The 24,315-nt window shown below is 40.6% G+C and overlaps 1 protein-coding gene across 1 annotated transcript in view; it reads right to left on the bottom strand.

The window, feature by feature from the left end:
* ATF6 (activating transcription factor 6) overlaps positions 1–24,315 on the bottom strand; it is a 210,914-nt gene that overhangs the window by 138,944 nt on the left and 47,655 nt on the right. The window contains exons 9-10 of the mRNA XM_045086531.1: positions 20,032–20,217; positions 18,572–18,663 (exon numbers count right to left, since the gene is read on the bottom strand). Of these exons, the coding sequence (XP_044942466.1) occupies positions 18,572–18,663; positions 20,032–20,217 (278 nt within the window). The remainder of the gene's footprint in view (positions 1–18,571; positions 18,664–20,031; positions 20,218–24,315) is intronic.

Raw genomic sequence — 24,315 nt, forward strand, 5'->3', positions numbered from 1 at the left:
CAGTGTTGAGGGAAACAGGAAGCAGGTACATCTTTCTAGAATCATCTTCTGATCTCTTAGTTTATTTCCCATTTTCCTCGGTTCTTTCCCCGCAGAATCACTGCTGTCCGGAGGTCCACACACAGTATGCTATAGCACTTCAGACATCCTGTAAACCCTTCAAAGGTGTGCCACCAGATTACCAGCCCTGTGGAACATCTAACTTTACTACAACTGAGGATACACTGTCACAATTCTGTCTTTCCGGCACAATGTTTGCCTGAATGTGCCCAAACAACAGCAACCCCGCTGCAATAAGGGAAAAGGCCCAGTGGAGTCTACCCAAACTCTGGAAAACTTCACTTGGTGAGTATTTACGAAAATAGGAGAGAAGCAATAACTTTGTAGGGAAGACAAACGGAGTGTGTCATGATAACTGCAGAATTTTTTCTTTATGCAACTTACTTCTCTGAAGAAGATTTTACTTTTAAATCTTTCAAGTGTGGTATCAAACATTCGATTTAGGAATGTACACTGTAAACAAAATAAAGTGAAGAGCTTTCTTTACAGAATCTCCATTAATTCAACAGCTACACTGTATTAGCAACAGAATCTCCATTAATTCAACAGCTACACTGTATTAGCAACAGAATCTCCGTTAATTCAACAGCTACACTGTATTAGCGACACATTCCTGTTCATCCAAGTACTCCCTCACCCCCTCCAATGATGAAGAGGGGCTCCATCATCCTGATTGTGAAAAGTGTTTCCCCTGGTTGTAACTAGAAATGTGCTTCTTTGTAACTTCCACACTTTGGTTCTAGTTCTGGGCTTTGTGGCTGCTCAGAAGCCTAAACAAGCCTCCTTCAGTGTCCGAAGACCTCTCCTACGCCTCCCACCCCGACCCCGCCGGCTTGCTTTCTCCAGGCTATGTTTTTTTCCACACACGTTCTTCTTTGAAACAGTCTGTCTTCAGTCTTATCTGGCCTCTCTCCTATCACTATGCCTCTCAGAAGTGGTGTCCAGAACGGGCTATAGTACTTCTCAGGGGGCATGACCAGCCAGGATGGAACAGATTCATTCCTTCCCGTGTTCTAGATACGCTTCTCCCTCTGAGGCAGTCGAGTATCACAAAGGCTTTGTTGGTAGTTATACCACATGTTGCTTCTCCTGAGTCTGGTTTAACCCAAATCCCTACTCTCCTCACATACTGATTCGGAACCATAACCATAACCTTCTTTCTCCTTCCTCTCCCACCTCCAATTCTGAATTCCCGGCTCCGCGGGAAGCCTGCTTCTTCCTACCCTACTCCCTCTGCTTGTGTTCCCTCTCTCACTGTGTCTTTCTATCAAATAAATAAATAAAACCTTTTTTAAAAAAAAAAGAAAGAAAATAGAGTGATTAACATCACAATAAAGGTTAATGCTGAATGCTATGGAAGCCCACAGCTAAAGCACCTGATCTCTAGTAAAAGGATCACAAAGTTATCTTAAATGAAAGCCATAAATAAATAGGTGGAAAAGGAAGAGGGAGTGAGGGTGGCCATGCCGTACAGATGGAATAGTATGTGGGGAAAGCATACAAGTATGAGAGCATGATTTGCTCAGAGAACTACAAGTAGAGCGTGGACACTGAGAGAAAGGGATCGTCTCAGGGAGAGGAGAAAGGCCGGGGAGCAGGACCATAATGGAAGCTAGATTAGGGATGGCCTTGCCTGCCACAGTTTCACTAAGTCCAGAAATTTAATCAAGTAACAAAAACAAAACTAGCCTGTTTGTTCCTGTTTTAATTTTGGCTCTCAGATATGTCCTTTTCTTATTTATTTATGTTTAAATATTTCATGTTTTAAATAATCTCTATTCCCAACATGGGACTCAAACTTACATTCCCAAGATCAAGAGTCACATGCTCCACTGATTGAGCCCGCCAGGCCCCCCATCCTCTCCCTTTCTGTATCAGAATCTTCCCTATGATTGTTAAAATTCCCTGTTCTAATGGGGGAATCTACCTTCTTTCTTTGAAAAACTGGAATTACAATGATCTCCTAGTTACCTTAACTACTTGAAAAACGGCAGATTACTAGAACAGTTTCCCTGTTTTCCTATGCCCTGGCTAGGGAGTACAGACCTTTAAAAAAGGGAGGCTCCCTCGATCACCCACAGTTAACTGCCAAGCCAAAGTGCTGCTATGGCTTTTAGAATAACTTCACTTGTGTTTCCTTGAATCCTACTATCAACTAGCAATTAACACACTACATTAGTTTCTCTTGATCAGAAAGTACCTTCCTCTGATTCTCGAAGTGTAGTACCTAGACCGGCAGCATTAGCATCACCTGACAGCTGGTTAGAAATGCAAATTCTCAGGCCCCACCCCATTCAGACTCATCCAGAAACACTAGGAATAGTGCCCAGTGACTCTGTGTTTTAACAAGCCATCTAAGTGACTGAGACACACTCAAAATGTTCGAGAGCCACCATTTTAAATAATCCTGTCTTGCACATCTTTCCTATCTCATTCCCTAAAAATGACACATTTGCCACAATGAATGCAACAGAAGTGGACATTCTGGGGAGAAGGATGGGGCCGGGAGGCTCCAGACGGGCGGCAGGTGGAAGGGTATAATTAAAGTGGACATCTGTATGGTTTATGCACGTTTTATAAAGGAAACGTGTTCAGCATTATTAATACTTGGAAGTTTGAAAGTGCCTTTCTACTGATCATTGTTCTTTTGATGATGTTAATATTGCTATGAAGACAGGCACTTCAATTCACAATTTACGGCTGTTCCAAGCAAATGCCCTGAGGTTAACCATCGGCTTAGTTGATTCCATCTGGAGCTGAGCTGCACAACCGTCACTCAGCAGTTGCACTGGCCGGAAATCAGCTTTGATGTTGACTGGTTTGGCTCTTACGTGATCACTGTTTTTTCACTGCTGCCCATACAGGTAATGAATATCACAGTGTAATGGCAATTTACCTTTAACCTTAGCTACTCTATGTAACCCCTACCCATTGTTTGCCTCACCTTTATTATCTACTCATTGGCCCAGAATCTATTTTGAAAAGGTAATATACTAAGAAATTCTGAAAAGAATCTGTTAAAGTTTTTCATTTATTTGTTTTTGGTGGTTGTTGTCCTTTGGCTTCCATTCCTTGTAGATTTTTTTAAGGTCTTAAAATGAAATTTCTCTTAAGCTAAATTACAGACAAACCACCTATCCAATTCAGCTCAAAAGAAAAAAAAACTATAAATGCTTGAACCCTATGAAATGACCCAGAGAAACTAATTTTAACCATCTGAGTAACTGCAGAATTGTGTTTCCCTTGTTTTTATGACTATCTGAAATACATGAAAGAGCTTTATTTCACTGCCAGAATTCAAGACTGTCTTAGGTACAATGTGCCACCATAATATTATCAAGGAATCTGACAGTAGCCAAATGTACAAAAGAGGAAAAGAGAACTGTGGATGTGAACTTCCAGATTCTTGGCATGACTATTTTAGCATCATTCAATGACTGCTTTTGTTAATTTTGGAAAAATTAAATTTTTTTCTTTTTTTAAGATTTTATTTATTTATTTGACAGAGATCACAAAGAGGCAGAGAGGCAGGCAGAGAGAGGGAGGAAGCAGGCTCCCTTCTAAGCAGAGAGCCGAATGTGGGGCTTGATTCCAGGACCCTGGGATCATGACCTGAGCAGAACGCAGAGGCTTAATGCACTGAGCCACCCAGGCACCCCTGGAAAAATTAAATTTCTAATAATACAAAGAGATGGCTCAGAGTCATGGGAAGGGTTAGTGTAGTAATAGCAATGACTGTTTATAGTTCATAACATTAATAAAACAGTCTAATCAAACTCTTTTCATGATTAGGTTAAATTACGTTCTATTCTGTATTTTTAAATAAACTAATAAATACTAAGAAAATAAAAGTCCCCATGTCTCCATGATCAGAAACATGCTATTCCACAAGAGTCACAAGAGTTTTAGGCCACAAAGTAACCGTTACACCAATAAACCTTGCTCATGTCAGGGGCCAACAGGCCTGAAAGCATAGATTGGTAAAAACACAAATAATTTCAATTTCCCCAAAAGTCTGGAAAAAGTATTCTAAAAATTGTTACTTCACTTTTTCACTTATAAAAATTCTAAAAGCCAACAAATGTTATAGATTATCTGTGAAGACACTTAATTGTTAAGAAGTGATTTCAGATAACCAATTTTCATACCAAGTAGCTAAACAAAAACCAGCACATTTCCAAATCCATTCTACCCTTTGCAGACCTGCTTTCTTATGATACAAGCAGATCAATTTTAAGTTCAAGCCGTCTCAGCAGGTAAGAATCCTACTGGTTTTCATCTCCTCAAGAAATCCACATGCTGTTGCTGCTCTGCTGGTGGAGAACTACCCATGAAAACTTGAAATCACATGAAGCTGAAAAGAACATGGAGTTTTTCCAGTTTTAATGCAGGATGGTGGAAAGAGCACAAAATTTGACATTAAGAGATCTGGGTTCAAGGCGTGGCTCTGAGACCCCCACTGGTGGAGACCTTCTCTGTATGCAATTCCTCACATGTAAAATAGAAATTCCTCACATGTAAAATAGGAAAAATAACACATATTTCATTTTTCCAAAGAGTTAAGCGAAATGACAGATGTGAACATGCATTTGTAAATCAAAAAGTGCTCTGTGTCCCAAGGATGACACAGAGCATTTAGGGAAACAGCTTGCCTTCTTGCCTGCCAGGTTCTGCCCTTTCTCAACACAGCAACAGGAGGAATTGTTTTAAAATCTGGGTCAAATTATTAAGTCACTTCTCTGTTCAAACCTTCAGATAGCTCCCCATTTGCAAAAGCCCCAAACCTTAAAGTGACCAAGGCCCCACTCAATGCATCCATCTTACCCCTCCAGCCTCATCACTGACTACTCTCCCCCTTGCTCACTTCAGTCCAGCCACCCTGACCTCCTTGCTTTTTCCAGAACACGTAAGGCATACCTCTACCCTAGGGCCCTTGCATGGCTGTTTCCTCTGCTGGGAATGCTCTTCCCCTACCTATCTATACGGTTGGCCCTCTTGTTAAGCCTTGGTGCGTATGTCTACTTTACAATGATCGCTATTTCAAACTACAGTTCCAACAACCACCCTCACACTTGTAAAACCATTCACTCTACTATAGTTTACCCCCTTTGCTCAAAGGAACTACAACTCTATCATTGTATTTGCTTATTATGTTTACTGTCAGTCTGTCCTCACTAGAATGTAAGTTAAGGAGTACAGGGACCTCTTTTTTTTTTTTTTTAATAATAAACAGATGAAATGTATGTAGCATTCGGCCTCAAGTCAAGAGAAAAATCCAGATCTTACATTTTAGGGACACTAACTCACAACTCAAGAATGGCAGGTGGTGAATTCATTATTACACCATCTTCAGATCCAGGAACAGGAAATTATGTTAATTTTCATTGCAATTGAGGCTAAAAATGAAAAGTTCCCAAGGGAGTTCTCCAAATCTTAAAAGAATTTTTTTCTGTTTACTGAATGGTTCACAGATGATTTTTGCAGGCCAGTAGTAACTGGGGGTAATTTACTAAAAACAGAAATGTGACTGGATAAAGAAATAAATCTTTAAATCAAGATTTTAAAAACCTAAATAGTAGTTCTCAGAACCAGGGATTATCAGCCCCTGAGCATAAACATGTACTTTATAGCAGCAGTTTGCCAAGTGAGCCAATGTGAGCAAGAAATCAGCATGAGATCCTTCCACTCATTCAAATGAACAATTATAAAGCAAGCACTCTTCTAACAGGTGATGCTCATTCTTGGAACTCCACCTCGAAACTAAGAGGAAAGCCAACCTGCTGGTGGAGAAGCGTAAATGGAGAAGAACAGAGAAACCCAACCCATAGCCTGAGCGGTCTCAGCCAAAGCCAGCACCAACTTGCTGGCCATGATGCGTGAGCCGTCTTGAATGGTCCATAAACCCAAGCCATCCCCACTGACACTCCATGGAACAAAGAACAGTCTCTACTGAGCCCTGCCCAAATTGTAGAGCTTTAGCAAAGTAAATGTCATCTTCAGGCATTAAGTTTTCGGGTGATCTGTCACACAGCAATAGACAATACACTATACTTACTCAATTGAAGTTAACGAGTCAATGTTTGATATAAGAAGTTTGTGTGTAAACAACTTCCTGGAATTTTCTCCCTTGAGAAAGGCCTGCTCTGATCATTCTAAATGTCAAAACGATGCCTGGAAATTGGAGTACAATCCCTTCTCTGTTATATTTACATCAACCTAGTCACCTTAGAGTAGTTTCTCCTCCTTTCACAGCCAATCCTAGCTTTCAAGGAATGGGTCAAGTTACTGGATCAAATCCTAACTCTTCTCCTCTGTCTGCAACTTCTTTTCCCCTGCCTCAGTGGCTCTGGAAGTGATTAAGACAAGGGCTCCACAGGCGTACTCTAGATCCTAGCTCTGCAACATCAGCACCTGGAATTTCAGTCTCCTCATCTGTCAGAGAGATAATCACACCTTCCCTCACAGTTCTGGGAGAATGAATTCACAAAATTGCTTAGGCCCATTTTCTTGGCACAAAGTATTTAAAAATAGCTTAACAAGACAAACACAAAAACCACTACCTTTACCAACCAAGCACAGACAGTATCAACATACAGCCAACCTAGATTATTCTAGAACTAATTCTCTTCTCCTTTTTATTCACCTTTTCTTCCAGCGGTCTTATTTCCATCTATCTCACATTTTCAAATTCACAACAGTAACAAAACCCACATACGACGGAAGAATGAAACAAGTAATGCTGCTTTACTGAGAAGGGCTGACAGAGAAAGCCACATAAGGCATATGGACTTTCTGTGATTCCCTAATTCTAGCTCCTCAGCGGTCACAGACTATGAAAAACTGACTGTGGACAGAACATGTTAATGCCAGTTTTTGTTCAGAACGCACAGACAACATGAAGTCTAAATGTACATACACCACACACTCACAATTCATGCATGCTACATCGGCCGTAACTCAGTTAAAAACAATCTGTAAAATATTTGTTTCAAATGTTTCCTGAAATGACAAAACAGCTCAAATCTGGAGAAAATAAGGCAGTGATACCAAATCGCATAGAAGCCTAAATGATATGTGATTAGTTACACATATATTTCCTTACAGTCAAAAGTTTCGGTTACCCTACACTACCTTAATATCAGGCTACAGCTTCCCTTTCCACAAGCAAAGCTGTGAACTCCTTTACCATTTATGTTTTGATCACCTTCTACCACAGGATTCCACCTGAATGTACTAAGTACTGGAAATGGTGGTTGAGAAAGTTGCTTCAGACACACCATACATGCTAAGATCTGGAGTCTAAAGAAAACATCAAAACCGACTTGAACTTTGACAGCTTTCTCATGTGCTCTGGGTTTCGCAGTGACTCCTCTCAAAAAAGAGAAAGCGGCAGAAGTTACATTACTTCCCCTTATCTTGAAAGTGACATAGTGACTTACTCAAGGTTAAGAAGGCAATTAGCAAAGGATGTACATTTCTGTTTTCAAATGTCCTTTCCCTCACTGTAACAACTCAAGTCTGGGCCAAAAGGTAGCCAAGCAATGAAGGCTAAGCCGCTGGTACTCCTTACAGACCTCCCAATATACAACTCCCACGGAGTCCAAAACTAAAGAAAATCATCAACAGATTTTTCCATGCCCTCAAAACTCAGCTCTGCACTTGACAAACTCTACGTCATTTTCTTATTAAAAAACAAAAAGATTGAAATCTACAAAGGCTGGAAGAAATGAGAACCAGTTACTCTGCATGGATACTTTTTTGAAGAACGAGAGTAAACGACACGATTCGGGGGACGGACCGCCCTTCGCCCCATCACATCTCTGCAATTCAGTGACACCTGCTGTTTAGATGTACTGCATTTCTTCAGCTTATGTGTCACTTTGATAAATGTGGAAAGTACTTTCAGCCAAGAATTTGAATTAGATTTCATTTTAAAATCTGGCTGAACAAAATCATGTAGACTTGGTGGTTTGAATTCTGACATTTAAGTTATACAGTAACTTTTAACCTACAGCCAATAATGATTTCATACAGCAAAATGTGCTCAGCAATTGAACAGGAAAAAAAATTAGAGCCAGATTTGGGGACAGGCTCATCTCAGGATAAGAAGCTAGAGTTTTTCCTGTAAAAATTATGAAAAGCTGACAAACTTAGAGAATGTTAGAATAGAGACATTTTATTTCTAACCAGTTCCAGACAACTCAAGTTCAGTGCCATATTTTCTGCGGTCCGCTTTTCCTTAACAGTCTCAGAAGCAAACCACAGAGTAGCTGGCCCTTAAACAGTATGATTTACCCTTCTTCATCCAAGTCTGATGCCTCAAACGGTAAAGATTCCATTCTAGTGAGGGGAGAGCACCTAACCAGGAACAAACACAGAAAAGGCCCTGTCAATTTCAAACATTTGTTATTTTTTTAAGACCTCACATATTCAAAACCTCCTAAGAAATTGCTTTTTATTTTCAGAAGAGGAGGAGGATGACAGTGACTTTTAAAATAGAAAGGGGAAAGCATAACAAAGGAATCTGTAACTACAGTCCTCTGTGCCAGGAAGAAATTCCCCACAGGTTATGCTGTGGCTCTTAGTACAAAACAGAGGTCCATACATTTCCTCAATTATATAAGACAAACCTCTGAGTACAGATGTGTCTGTCTAGACATTTAACAAAACTTCCCAGGACACAAGGGTAGCTCAGTTGGTTAAGCGTCTGCCTTCGGCTCAGGTCATGATCCGGGGACCCTGGGCTCACGCCCCCTATCGGGCTCCCTGCTCATCAGGGAGCCTGTTTCCCCCTTACCTTGGCCCCTCTGCCCCCACTCACTCTCTCACTTTCTCTCTCAAATAAATAAGATCTTTAAAAAAACCAAACTTCTCTTATATACGTTATCCTCTAAATTCAATGGGTAAGTGCTCTTACAATTTCTACAGAAGCCAAGGTATATAAAAAAGAAAGAAAAACAACACAGCTTTCAACTCTGGACATATTTCAGAATCACCCGAGGGAAAAATATTTTGTTCAAGAACAACTGAATTAGAGCCATCCTACCAGATTCCACAAGTTTTGGGCAGGGCTCCTCCCTTTGGAAGATTTCCTAGTGATTATTAATGTACAGCCATGGTCGAGAACCACTATGAGAAAATGCAAGAAAAAAATCAGCCAAACTTTTTTTTCATCCCAACTTTTAAGTAGGCAAGGAGAATCTGCAAAACCCCAAACTTCTGCGATTAAAAACTTGAGCCCCTGTCATTACTCAACCAACCACAAAACTCAGAATACACGACAGACTACAAGTAGGGTTCAGACCGATGATTCTCCAACTAGCTCTTAACCATCCTGCTTTATAAAGATGGAAGTATTTTTAACACAATTTATTGCTCATTAAACTTTATGCAGCCAAGAGAACCTTTTGGAAATTCTTTTCTTCCATCAAGATTAATCGATTTTCCCTTTCTCTTCCCTTATTTCCCCCATTTTTCTTAAATTAATTCAACTTCCCTCAACTAAGAAATATTTCTACAAATGTCTAAAAGGAACACTGCTCATTCCCTCCAACATACCCTCTTTCCTGGATATCTGTACAAGTCTGAAATTTACATCAGTCCTTGAGGTATGGGGGAGGGTTAAACTTCCCTAATGTCAGAATGGTCTTAAGGTATAAACTTAACGTAACAACAAAACAGAAACACATCAGCACAGAGCAGCAATGAAAACCATGTCTCTGGTGTGACCAACATCAGCTGTGCGAACACTGCTTTAAGAAAGGAGGAACACAAAAAGACAAAATTCTAAAAATTAAGCCCCCACCCCACAATGAAAAAATCTCTTCTTCCACCTCAAAAATTTAAACTTGATAACCACTTATGCCTTATCCAATCCAATTCCAACATCCGTACAAGACTAAGTGTATGAAAAATGAGAAGAAACTCCACTGCAATGCAGAAAGTAGCAGTAATTAGATAGAACAGGTTATGAAAATTAAGGTGTCTTAGAAAACACACAACCAGAAAACAAATAAGAAAATCTAATCACTCATAAAAGGCCTAGGAAGTGAAGACCTTTTTTTGCCTCATGTTTGTTTTTTTTAAGGCAACAAAAAGGGCAGACAGGGGAAATAACTTCTTCCCCCCGTACCGTATGCTGTTTAGTGTCGTGCATCCCTCACCTCCCACGGAACCTCTGTCTCTCTCCTTATAAATCTTTAATTCCATTCTTCTGGGTGAAGCCTTTCCTATAATCACCATCTCCACTAACCTCCTGTTCACTGTATGACACTCACAAAACACACCACATCACTTAGTACTCACTAGAACGTTACCGTACAATGGTCACTGTTTGGGGTCTTCTCCTCCGCAGGGAACATGATGCCCTAAAGGGACTGGCCACAGCCTACCCTCTCAGCCCTACTGCTTTCCACTCGCCACAGGACAGTCTATGCTCATTCACGTTCCAGCAGGCCCTCATTCATCTGTTTCTTCGCTCAACCACATCCAACAAAGATTTTATTAAGGAGCTTCCACTATGTCAAGCATGATCTAAAATTTCGGCAGAGGAGCTCTAGCCATCTCGGATTGCTTCTTACCGCCGGCAAAAAGCCATCCTCCCTAACTCTGCCTGGAATGCCCATCTCTCCTTGTCAGCCTGACAAACCCTGCCTCGTAATTCAGTATAGCATTTATTTTTATTTTTTTTAGTATATGCCATGTACTGTACATATTATGCTAGATGCTGAGGATATAATAAAAAAATGGACTGCAGAAGAGCTTCCCCCCGCCCAAAAAAAGAAAACAACACAAGAGCTATAGCAGTGAAGACAGAGCAACAAAGAACTAGCCAGTGTGACAAGTTCTATGACATGTAAATAGGACGATGTGGAAGCAACAGGCAGAAATACTTAGCCTGGCCTACGTGTGAGTTAAACTTACTCAATGTGACTTTTGAATTTTGTAGTAACAGTTCCCTTGCTTTCTTTTATAGCTTTCACACATATGTACACACATTCACACTGTGCAGTTCTTTCGGTCTGAACCTGACATAAATGTAATCCTACTATAAACACTCTTCCGCAATTTGCTTATTCCATGTAACATGATACTTCCTACAAGGTCTGATAAATAGTATTTTTAATATCATTCAGTAATCATTTCATTATGATTTCTTCTTTGATTTATGAGTTATTTAGAATTGTATTTTTAAGTTTTAGTAGCAGAAATTCTTACTTTTTTTGTTATTGATTTGTAGTTTAATTACCCTCACACTGAATGCAGTCTGCATGTTAGTCTCTGAAATCTGTTGAGACTTCCTTTATGATCTAGCACAGATCAATACTTTTTTTTAACATTTCCAGCTCTGGTTCAAAAACTCTGTGTGTTGATAAATGCAGCATTTCTCTAAACGGCCATCAGGTTTCATAATAACATTCAAACCCTCTCTATCCTGGCAGATTCCGTCAGTGTGCTCTATCAAGAGAGGCACACTCCAAGTCCAGCAGAGAGAGTCAAATATCATATTTGTTTCACTTATTTGTGGAGCATAACAAATAGCATGGAGGACATGGGGAGATGGAGAGGAGAAGGGAGTTGGGGCAATTGGAAGGGGGAGGTGAACCATGAGAGACTATGGACTCTGAAAAACAATCTGAGGGTTTCGAAGGGGCGGGGGTTGGGAGGTTGGGGGAACCAGGTGGTGGGTATTAGAGAGGGCACGGATTGCATGGAGCCCTGAGTGTGGTGCAAAAACAATGAATACTGTTACGCTGAAAAGAAGTAAAAAATTAAAAAAAAAAAAAAAGAGAGAGAGAGAGAGAGAAAGCGAGGCACACTCCTATTCCCCACTATGGCAGTGGAATGTCAGTTTCCCCTGTAGTTCTATTAATGATTATTTCCGAGCTCTCTTAATAGGTATATACTAATTTAGAATCATGTATCTTCCTGGTAAACTAACAGTTCAATAATTGTGTCTAATAACACTTTTTCCTTAATGTCTATGTGTCCGACATTAATAGGGCAACTCCAGCTTTCTTTTTGCCATTGGCTTTTTCAATCCCTTGACTTTTCAACTTTGACTTTCTGTAGCCTGACACTTTTAGGTGTTTCTCCTGTAAAAGGCATAAAGCTGAATTCTGCCTATCATTCCGCACCCCCAGTCTGACGATCTTTGCCTTCTAAATGCAGAGTTCAGTGCATTTCCACATATTGTGATTACGGATAATATTCTAGATTCATTTCTACCATCACATTTTGTGCTTTCCTACTCTAGTGGTCGCCTTCCCTCTTTTCATGCCTTCTTTTGGGCTGAGTCTGTCCATCTCATTCAGTGATATTTCTTCCACTAGATTTTGAAAGGATACACTCCAATTACATTTTGCTAGGGGTTAAACCAAAACTTTAAAATGCTAATTTTACATGCTAAACAAGTCTAAACAATTAATATTTTTACCTACTTCTCAAACAAGAACTTTGAATGGTTTCACTTCCATCACACCCTTTTCAATTGATCAGGGATTACTGTACAGAAAATACTTCCGCCTTGAGTTCTAACCTTACAAACTAGACATTATTAATGTTTTATATCATCAACTTTTTAAGAAAGCTTTATCTACAACTATCATTTTTGTCATTCTGGCCATTCATTTCTGTGTCTCAAACCATCCTTTGGGGTTATTTTCCTTCTTCTTGAATACCCTGAATGCTTTAAGATCACAGGCTATTTTATACATTGTCCTCTCTAAATGGATTTATCCATTATTTTTTTCATTAGAAAATTAAGATTATTCCTTCTTTGGCTAGAATATCACAGAAGTGATACTGTATCCTTTCCAGGGCATCTCTTCAGGAGGTACAAGATGTCAGAATGTCTCCTGAGAAATGCTACTTGGATTACTTGGCGATGGCAGTGTGACCTCCCCTCTTAAATCTCTTCCATGTTTTCCATCTCGTCTCTCTGTTACACTCTACATTTCCTTCAGCCCTATCTTCCCATTCACGGTTTCTTTCTTCAAATGTGCCTATTTTGTTGTTTTAACCTGGGCATTTTCTTTTTTTTTTTTTTTTTAAAGACTTTATTTATTTATTTGACAGAGAGAAATCACAAGTAGGTAGAGAGGCAGGCAGAGAGAGAGAGAGGAGGAAGCAGGCTCCCTGCTGAGCAGAGAGCCCGATGCGGGACTCGATCCCAGGACCCTGAGATCATGACCTGAGCCGAAGGCAGCGGCTTAACCACTGAGCCACCCAGGCGCCCCAACCTGGGCATTTTCTAATTTTAACTTACTATCACATTTCTAGATTTTTCTCAAAATGTGTGCATCATTTCTGATCGTCTTTTGTTCCTTTCCCATTCTTTGAAGCCCTCTTCTAGTTCACATATTTACTTTACACCTTGTAGCTGTTGATTCAAATATCTGCAGTCTTCCGAGTCTGATTCTGTAGTTTGTTATTTCCTCCAACTCGTGCCCATGGTGGCTTGGTTTCCTAGTGTGATGAATGATCAGGGGAAAGGGACGTCATGTTGGCGCATGGTCAGATGGAACTGGATCTTCAGTTTTTTAGAAGGATGTCCACGGCGCTTTCCTCTGAGAAGATGGTGCATTTGTTTCCACCAGGAGCCTAGCAGTACCAACACAGGGCCACTTAAACTAAATTTTTGGCTTGGTTTTTTTGAGGAGTGTCACAATAGTAGTATAAATTCAGGCTCAAACCTGTGTGAGTTAAGACATGTAATGATGAGTTCTCCGGGAGATTTTTTCTTTATTTCCATCCTACTCAAAGCCAATACCGAGACAGGTACTTACAAATACTCTTCCTATGTGATAGGACAACCTACTTTTCCCCCTCTTTTTAGCAAATGAAAAATGTCATTCTTTGGATGTTCCAGCTTTATTTGGGTATGGGAAGGGGGGGATGAGGCTCAGTTGTGATCTCCTACCTTGTTCGGGACCCCGCAACTTTCCTGTCACCAAACTCTAGGCCAGAAGATCAGAAAATAGCACCACTTCCAATGCTAGCTTATAATGGATTCAAGTTATCTTTACATCTCTGGCCACTATGAAGTCCTTCCTCTGTCTTGGGTTCACCCATTACATAACAGAGTTTTGATTTGTTTGTTAATCCAGCATTTGTTGGTGTATAGAATTGCAAAGAGTTTCTCCATATTGATAGCCCACCATATTGCCAAAAACAGAAGTCCTTGGACAATGGTAGGAAAAAGCCACTTTATGGTATAGTAGAGAAGGCAGAGTTTTCCATGATAAATTTTTAAAAAGACCTTTGTTAAATTTCCAGTTCTTTAACTATAAAAAAAGACTGATAATCACAGAATCGACCCTAATGGGTAGTAAGAAGAGGGTTTCCTCTCAATTCACATTTGTCCAGTTTAGCCACTCCCTGCTGCCCAGAGTTACTATTTTTATGGACCACCCAGAGGGGACCAGCACTTTGAATCTTGTGCCAGAAAAAGCTAGATGCCTTCTTTACCATCCGCACAACATCAATAAGGTCAGAAAAATTAACCCTTTTAAGTCTGTTTGGTTTATTTTCTTTTTCTGTGTTATGACTATTCAGTAACCTAAAACTCTTCAAACTAGTCAGTATTGCTGCACAAAACTCTCTTACTTTAAATGTAAGATGTATTTACATTTCATCACCACAAGGGCCTTCAGGAAATGTTTCTTAAGGCATACCTATAGGCAACAAACTTGTGTGTTATATATTTTTTCACTTGGACCCATACCAATACGGTACAGAAGTTTAACTCTACATGGAACATCTGACACAACACTGACAACTTTACTATGGTAATGGGATCTGTTCTGAAAGAGTTTCATTTCCTAAATTTAAAATGCTTTGGAAATCTCTCCTTTAAATGTCTGTTTGTCTGGCCAGACTCAGTTTTCTGGTACTTAAGAAAGGTTTAGTTAGAACACACACAAATCTTGCTTTTTTTGATACCAATTAAAACCCAATAATGCTTAAGGTTTATAGATTGACAGACACAGCCATGGGTGTGGGAGTTATTCAATAAATACATTCCAGGTGGTATTAATAAGGTTCAGCGGGGAAGTTTCTGCTCCTCTGGCAGATTCCCAGCCCTGAGATCTTCACTCTTGCAGTGAAGAGGCTGCAGAGGACAGGGTCAATCAAGAATGTTCTGGAAGAGCATACGTGATGGCACATGTCCACTGCCAAAGCTGGTTTGGGGGCAGGTTTAGCCTTTCAGACCACTGCTGCCCTCTCAGCTTTGATATTTCACCATCTGAGCCAAACTGTGTCTAAAGAATTAGTTCCTGGTTTTTATGAGCCAGTTTCTTTCTATTTCCTTCTTGGTGTCTGGAGGTATTCCAACCTGTTGAGATACTTCGATATTTCTCCACCCCTTCCAGCTCTTTGTTACTTTGCTTCAATCTAAGCCTTTTAACATGTTGGAATTTAAAAATCTGCACACTTCCTAAATGTTCTCTCTGCTTGCTTTCTGTTCCTCAAGCCTTCACAGAGAGACACAGATCTCCTCTGCCCGTTCCTCAGGACTTTCAAATATTTAGGCTTTCTTCTTCATTCTGCTGTTTGTACTGTCCATCTAATTTTTTGGACACAAAACTTCCATGATAAAATAGGACCACAGTCGGGCGCCTGGGTGGCTCAGTTGGTTAAGTGACTGCCTTCAGCTCAGGTCATGATCCTGGAGCCCCAGGACTGAGTCCCGCGTCAGCTCCCAGCTCCACGGGGAGTCTGCCTCTCCCTCTAATCTTCTTCCTTTCATGCTCCCTCTCATTCTCTAATAAATAAATAAAATCTTAAAAAAAAAAGAGGACCATAGTCTCCTCCTTCCAAAATGAATCAACTTATCTGCCCACAGAAATGAGATCCACCCCCACACAGCCCCTCTACCCCAGTAGCTATAAACATCATTAATCCGCTTGAAAATTTTTGTCTTTTTTCCCCACGAATTTCTATTTACTCATGAGGGCTCCCACAACAAGGTGTATCCCCAGCCCCACCTCACTTCCTACATCCCAACCCCATCTGCTTTACTGTCCACCAAATGCTACTGCATAAAGCCTCTGAGACTGCCATCATCAGAGTTAAATGAAAAAATCATTTTAATATGAAGGATATGGGTAAAATATCAACAGACAGCAAAAAAAATTTCTTTTAATAATTTAAATGCTTGTTCCAGGTATCTCTTCTACATATTCTGTGTAACGTGTCTAATACAGTATAAACTCAAAAATAGGTCAACTCAGAAGTTGACCTCTTTCCACTGAATCATTTTAGTAAAAAGTAGATGGGTATCTGGGATTCCATGATGGGGTATCAACTACTCTAGCAAGTTGTGTTAATACCAAATGATAATGAAAGCTGAATACAAGATCTACATCTTACTTTTTAGAAACTGTGTAAAAATAAAATGGGAATGACCTAGCTTGACCATCAAACATGTGAAAAAGATACGGGGATTTTACTTAATAAAACATGTCTTCGAAACAGTTACCACAATCTTAGGCTGTGTGAAAAAAAATGAGCTCTTAGGAAGGTCAGAAGACAGTGCCTAAGGAAATGTGCTGCCTCTGCACATCACCTTCTGAAATGAACACTGAATTAAACAGTGTCAACACAAAGCCTGGACCACAGAGAAGCTCCAAGATAACCATCAAGATGCTAGTTGCCAAAGTCAGTGTTCTCACCTCAGGTTTCTGCCCCGACAAGCCTGTTTTTGAAATTCTTTCATTCTTGGCTTCAGAAAACCATTCTTCAGGTTCTGTCCCTAACACCACTCACTCTGAGTTTCTTTTCCTGAGTCTGTCATGCTGGTTTCCCCAGATTCGTATTACTCTTCTTCCCCTACTTGTTCTCCTTGGATAATCTCACCTACTCCACTACCATCTGTCCGTCTGTCCCAATATCTAGTGAGGAAAGCAAACTTCCCATACTAATAAAAACCATTATCCTCCATCATAAAATGATTCATCTTCCTATCTGCTGCCTTAAATAAGAGTAACGCCATTCAGTCCCTCAAGATAGAAATTTGGAATTATCTTTAGCTTCTCTCTTTTCTTCCTCACATCCCACTCTGTTAACAGTTACCAAAGCCCAGAGTCTACATGAAAGGTGCACCCTGAGACAGCCTGTCCTTTCCGTCACCACAGTCCAACGCCAGACTCGTATATATCACCTTAAACACACCAACAGCCTCCCGGCGCTGTCACTGCCAAGACCATCTGCTCAGTCCAGTCCATTCTCGCTACCACCCTTTGTCACCTTCCTAACATCAAAACAGATCATGCTGCCCTCTGCCTAAAACCCACGGGTGCCTCACTGTACACAGCAGCACACTAGGCCCGTCAGTATCTGGCCCCCGCTGTATACCTGCATACAGGTATACCTGTAGACCCATCTCCGTCATACACATTCCCACTTGTACAAGATATATGTGAATTTTTCACTTTTTCCTGAAGATGTCAAGCCATTTCCTAATTGTGCCTTTTAGCTACTGTGGTCCCTCTGCTTGGCATCTCTTTCCATACTCTGCAGCTGGCAAACTGCTATCCCACTTCCAAGATTCAGCGTCTCCTGCAGGGACTTCCCTTTCCACTCTCATTCAACAAAATCTGTTCTGAACATCTATCAGTACGATGCAAACCTTCTCAAGGAATTCTTACTCTCATTTACACTCTTTTAGTAATTTGTTCACACTGCTGTTCCCACAGCCACCACATTATACTGGAGTCATCCTTTGACTTGTCCGTCGTCTCAGCTGGACCAAGAGATCCTTGAAGGTGTGGCCCGGGTCTAATTACTCGTGGACTCCCCAGCACCTAGGATATACTGATTTCATTCACCGATCAAATGTGCCACAGTGAATGGGAGTCTGGAAAAGAGAGTCTCCAGGGTTCCTTGAATCCTAGTGTTCTATGACTCTGACCTAAAAGCAGTGTTTCTCAAGCTATGATTAGCTAGAAACCTGTACCACAATCAACTAGAACACTATAAAATACTTGCATTCTTGATTCCCATTCCAAACCTACTCAATCAGAGACTGCTAATTACGGCTCTAGCTGTTTACTTTCCAGCTAGGGAGGAAGCCACACAAGTATCTTATAATCCCTGAGGCCACTCAAGCATCACAGTACGGGGGGAGGCAGGTAACAGTATTATAATAAAGGCTTCATCATTTTAAAGGTAAGGAACTGAAGCACAGAGGTTAAGTAACTTGCCTAAGACGACAAAGTTACCAAGTGCAGGGGCAAGCATCTGAACTCGGGCAATCTGATTTCAAGGCCCACCACTGATCTGTTTGGTAACAGAAGCCTTTCTTCATCAAACATCATGGATTTTCTGCCAGACCCAGGTGAAGAACAAGGAAGAGAAAGCAATCTTTCTTCTTCCCCCTCTTCTTACCTAAATATTGTCCCTGAGGAGAACAAAACGAAACTGTTTTTCTCTAGCTTACGATGAGAGCTGAAAGAATGAGAACTGAAATTTTTGGCGTTGGTACCCGCGCAAACGGCTACCCGCTTACCTCATGGGTCCGTAGCTGAACACTATAAATGCCAACACTACCATCACACAGATCGCTCTTCGCTTCGGATTAGGAACTTTAAGCCTCTGGTTCTGAAAGAAATAACCATGTTAAATACAGCTAAACTACATATCGATCTCACAAAAATCAACATCTAAGATAAGCACACTTCTCTTCACCAATTTTATTATAGTTTAAAAAAAAAAAACAACACTCAAAGGTGAGGAACAGTACTTTTCACAAGACTAGAGCAGAGGCTTCTAGGTTCCCTGGGACAGCAGCAAGGGAAAAGGAGAGAGGGGCACCAGAGGGAGAAATGCAAGGGCCACTCCCTTGCAGTCTCCTCTGCACCCAAAAGGAAAGAATTCAACAATTTAACATTTTTATGGGTCTTCGAAGAGTTTTAAAAGACATCTGCAGTTTAATTCCTGTCTCTTAAATCCTTTAACATGTGCTCAGTAAGGAAAAGACAGAACAGTGGGAAAAGCCCCACACAGTAGGCACAGACATCCCTCTGGAGTGGGAAATCCTGAGACGGGAGATTTCATGAACAGAATTAAGGAGAAGATTGACTTTATCGGAACTAACACGGCAACAAAATGCAAAAACCGTAATAGTGGTCAGGGAGAGAAAAGACCTTAACATTTTTTATTTTATGTTTTCTTTCTTTCTTTCTGTTTGTTGGTTTTTGAGAGAGTAAGAAAGAGAGAGCATGAGGGGAGGGACAGAGGGAGAAATTCTCAAGCAGGCTTCCGGCGGAGCCTGGAGCCTGACTCAGGCTCCATCCCGGGACCAAAAACATAACCTGAGCCAAAATCAAGAGAGTCAGATGCTCAACCTACTGAGCCACTCAGGCGCTTCTGTATTTTCTTCTTTAAAAGGAAAAGGCACGGATTGCATGGAGCACTGGGTGTGGTGAAAAATAATGAATACTGTTATGCTGAAAATAAATTAATTTAAAAAAAAAAAAAAAAAAGGAAAGACCTAGGGGCGCCTGGGTGGCTCAGTGGGTTAAGCCTCTGCCTTCAGCTCAGGTCATGATCTCAGGGTCCTGGGATGGAGCCCCACACCAGAAATCTCTGCTCAGCGGGGAGCCTGCTTCCCTTCCCCCTCTGCCTGCCTTTCTGTCTACTTGTGCTCGCTCTCTCTCTCTCTCTCTCTGTTAAATAAATAAAATAGAATCTTTATAAAAGGAAAGACCTGTCGAGACTATTTAGGGTCCTCAAGGGGACTCATTTAGTCAGAAAAGAGAGCGAACAAGCTACCCAGGAAACAGAAAGCTTCTGAACACACCGGCAGGTACAGCCCACAGCTCCTCTTTCCAATGCCGTACTCTGAGTGCAAATGCTTTGGGGTTTATCGCGCCCTAGTATTCTTTTTTTACACAATTTCCAATTGGCTTCTCCAGAAAAGAAAGACTACTCGAACCCACGTCATCGGGCGGCCTCAATAGCACTCACCTCTGACACGACTTCATCCAGCTGTCGCTTCAGGGATCCGTTCTCTTTCTTTAGCTTCTCGTTCTCTGAAAGCGCAGCCTTTAACCTGGCCTCCAAGCCCAGCATGTATTCCTTCTTCTTCTTGCGGGACTGACAAGCAGACTCTCGATTTTTTATCATACGTTGCTGTCTCCTTAGCACGGCAATCTAGCAAAAGTTATAACAAATCAGAAATATTCTGCTTTTAGAATCAGGCTGGAATATACTGATTTTTTCCCATCATTTTTAAACAAAACTGTTCAAACACAAGTTACTGGCTGTTTTTAAAAAGGTTTTAAAAGATATTAACTCAAATTAAGCAAACTGAAATCAAATGATTAAAAGTAGGTCTCTAAAGCCTAAAAGTTGAATGATATCTTCTGGTGTTTTCTAAGGCTTATTTATTGATCTTCCAATTTTCCCTTTAGAAACTCCCTCAGGAAAAAAAGAAAAAACTCTCTCAGAAAGTGCCCTTACATATCCACATATGTACATATTCATACACTTTCACTCTATGTCTCGGGCCCTGAACTCGTTTCCAGAGCCACACAGCCAGGACTTCTAAGGCCACTTGTACTTGCAAAGTCACCACCACTTTGAATTCAGGATGTATAAACTGCATCATCATCTGCCTAGATTTGTTTACCAATCCATCTTCTATCAGTGGTAAATAACTCTCAAGATATCTAGGAAGAAATGACCATTAACTTATTTTTTCCTTCATTCACCATACTTATTCCCTCTCTCAACCTCTGATTCATTAAACACACACTGAGGATATGCTAATGACATATGCTAATGGTAATGACCAACTTTCCTCCGGTGACAGAGTGTCTCAGTTATCTCATCTAATCCTGCTGTCACCCTCCCAAGGAAGGCACTTACTAACTCATCCCCAGATTACGGCAATCATCTCCTAAATATGTTCAGTGATCTCCAATCTCCTCCTATCTACCATTTGTAAGATAACTCACCAGGGAGAAACTGTTTATCTTGCCACTCTATTGCAAAAACGAGCTAGTCTTGCATCCTCACTGGCCACCTTTGCTTTCAAAGCCTTCCCACAATGTGACCAACCTTCTCAACAACCTTATCACCAACCCTGACAACTAGTCAATCCACAGCCAGGTTCTGATCACGTAAGGCTATTCCAAGATCTGCACAAGGGCCTAAAGTCATTCCTTTAGTCATAGTGTTTACTCCACTTTAGGATGCTGTCTCCTCCACTAACTTAATTCTAAGGACCTTCTGCACTCTGATTATGCTAAACCATCTTCCCGGAATGTCTTGTGCTCTTGTAATTTGGAAAAATACACCTGAACCCCTAACGGTCTCAACTGTTTCGGGACTGTTAACTCTCTCTCTCAACCACCTTGGAAGCCAAAACTATGTACTACTACATTTTTGTTTCCTACCCTCAGTATCTACCATAATCAAAACTTAACTGAGTAAAATTATGTTTGTCATGTTTTCTAAACAAGCTATGGAACCTATTTGTTACAGCATTAATCTAATTTATTTGAGGCAGAGGGTGAGGTAGCAAAGTTAAGTCCATAAAAAGGACCAAATAACATTAAGCTAATTATTTTGAGTATACAGATGACTGAATTACTGACTTCATATGTTTTTTAAAAATTCCAGGGGCACCTGGGTGGCTCAGTGGGTTAAGCCTCTGCCTTCGACTCAGGTCATGATCTCAGGGTCCTGGGATCAAGCCCCGCATCAGGCTCTCTGCTCAGCAGGGAGTCTGCTTCCCTCCTTCTCTCTCCCTGCCCGCCTCTCTGCCTACTTGTGATCGCTCTCGCTGTCAAATAAATAAATAAAATCTTTAAAAAAAATAAAATAAAATAAACATTCCACTCTGTAGTATTCAGTAATTCTTACTGAGACTAGTAAACAGAATTAAATCATTTAATATAGATTTCTTTTAAAACAACACAATTCTAAACCCATGCTACATTCTCTCAAAAGAACCAAAGCCAATCTCTCTGCAGTAAATACCGTCAACAAACTTTCAATCACAACCTGCAAGGGAAAAAAGCCACATGGGATATCAAAAGAGGGTGTTTTTCTCTTTTCTTCCTTTAACTGAAACTTCCTAAGAATGCTAATTTACAGAACCGTCACCTGTAAAATTTCCCTATGGAATAACTACCCCTCCACACACACCCCCCCACCCCCGATAATGCCGCGCACATGTGTGCATGCACACAGCAGCGGCCAAGCCATGATGAGTGGATTATTCACCACGTCAAACTACTCTCTGGACAATGCCACTTTGTTCAATCTACTGTTGTTCTTAGTGTTCTTCATGGTGACTGGGAATGTCAATGTCCGTAATTAATACTTAATACCAGAGTGCTGAGGTACACAGAACACTGAGCAAGCACAGGAAAGAGAAGGTTCCCAGATGGAAGAGTTTATACTGCAGTTAGATAAAAGGCAACCTTGCTTAAAAGGCTAATTAATCTATGGACTTTAGGGAGGCTTACAGACGGAACACCATTTAATAAATTTCAAACAAGGATTAGGAACTTCTATAAACAATGAAAGCACCTGCATATTATAAAGCATGAAGGTCTCAAAGGCTGTCGATGCAGATGCCTCATGCAGAAAAAATGAAAACCACCTGTGGCCATCCATTCATGGAAAAAGATACAATAGCTCTGAAAATAAATACTCAATACTACCAACAGACACAAAGGATGGAGAATAAAAATAAATGAAACCCACAGGCATCACTGAACACAAGAATTTCAACTTTACATCTCAGCAAGCTCTCTTCAGCTATCTGGATAAGTTATTCTGTATTTCCTAGACAAAAAAAATTATTATTTTCAGACTAACACACACACACGCACACACACACACACATACACACACCCCTGTGGTGTTTGTTTTTTTTGGTGGTGGGTACATTTTACAAGAAAAAAGAATTAGACCGTAATTACTGTTTTGTAAACTGACTTTGCACTTGCTGTATTATAATCATCCTTGACAAGCAATGAGAACGGCAGCCTAGTATTTCAATTATTTCGATGTTCTATAGTGAATCTCCTCTTATCGAAATTATTACAGTCTTCAAGATTCTTTGAGATAAGCCTCATCATTTGATGAGTGCCACAGCCAGAACTCAGGTCGGCTGACTGTAAGCCTAGCACACAATAGCATCACACGGTTTTTATTTTTATTTATTTTTTAAGCTTTTTATTTATTTGACAGACAGAGAACACAAGGAGGCTGAGAGAAAGGAGGAAGCAGGCTCCCTGCCGAGCAGAGAGCCCAATGCAGGGCTCGATTCCAGGACCCTGGGACCATGACCTGAGCCGAAGGTAGAGGCTTCAACCCACTGAGCCACCCAGGAGCCCCAACACCACACTGTTTTTAGTGCCAAATGGAAGTCCTGGATCCCAGCATGGAACTCCCAACCTCAGTGAACTCTGTGCTTACTTTCATTATGCACCTGTTCGAAAAGAAAGGCTTATGGAAACTCTTATATCTGGAAGCTTAATCTCCTTTAGCAGTCTGAAAACATAAAATCAATACTATGGCTCATTAATCAATTGACATTTCTCTTCTTACGGGCATATCAGATGATTTAACATGACTAAAATGAGTGAACAGCTGGTCAGTCCCTGCTTCTGATCATCCTGCCTTCAGACAACTCCCCCTTCAAGCACTGTGCCTTGGAAAAAGAAAAAAGAAAAACTTCACAGCTGTAAAATATTCTCTCCCTTTAGTGCCCCTATACTGTAATACGGTGTTCCATTATTCAGCGAACATTTGTTTGACTGTAAAAAAGACTTGGGTAAAAAGAGAACTTTCACAAATGAATGAGTACTTTTTGAAGCTTCAACCAACTTGAGTCAAAATTCCAAGTCTTTTAAAAGTTATCAATCAGGGGCACCTGGGTGGCTCAGTGGGTTAAAGCCTCTGCCTTCGGCTCAGGTCATGATCCCGGGGTCCTGGGATCGAGCCCCACATCGGGCTCTCTACTCAGCATGGAGCCTGCTTCCTCCTCTCTGTCTGCCTTTCTGCCTACTTGTGATCTCTGTCTTTCAAATAAATAAATAAAATATTTTTTAAAAAAAAGTTATCAATCAATAAACACTGTATTATGTTCTTCTTTTAAGTAAAACAGACTGTTTGGACCTTTGATTCTGTGATGTTGCTAAGAAATGAGCTTCAAAGTCCTATATGACTATAAATCAAAGATATTAAAATGGGATATTTTAATGCTAACAAATACATTCCAACATCTCATAT

The sequence above is a fragment of the Mustela putorius genome, unplaced genomic scaffold (assembly GCF_011764305.1).
Source record: "Mustela putorius furo isolate JIRA1106 unplaced genomic scaffold, ASM1176430v1.1 tig00000997_pilon_pilon_pilon, whole genome shotgun sequence".
NCBI lineage: Eukaryota > Metazoa > Chordata > Mammalia > Carnivora > Mustelidae > Mustela > Mustela putorius.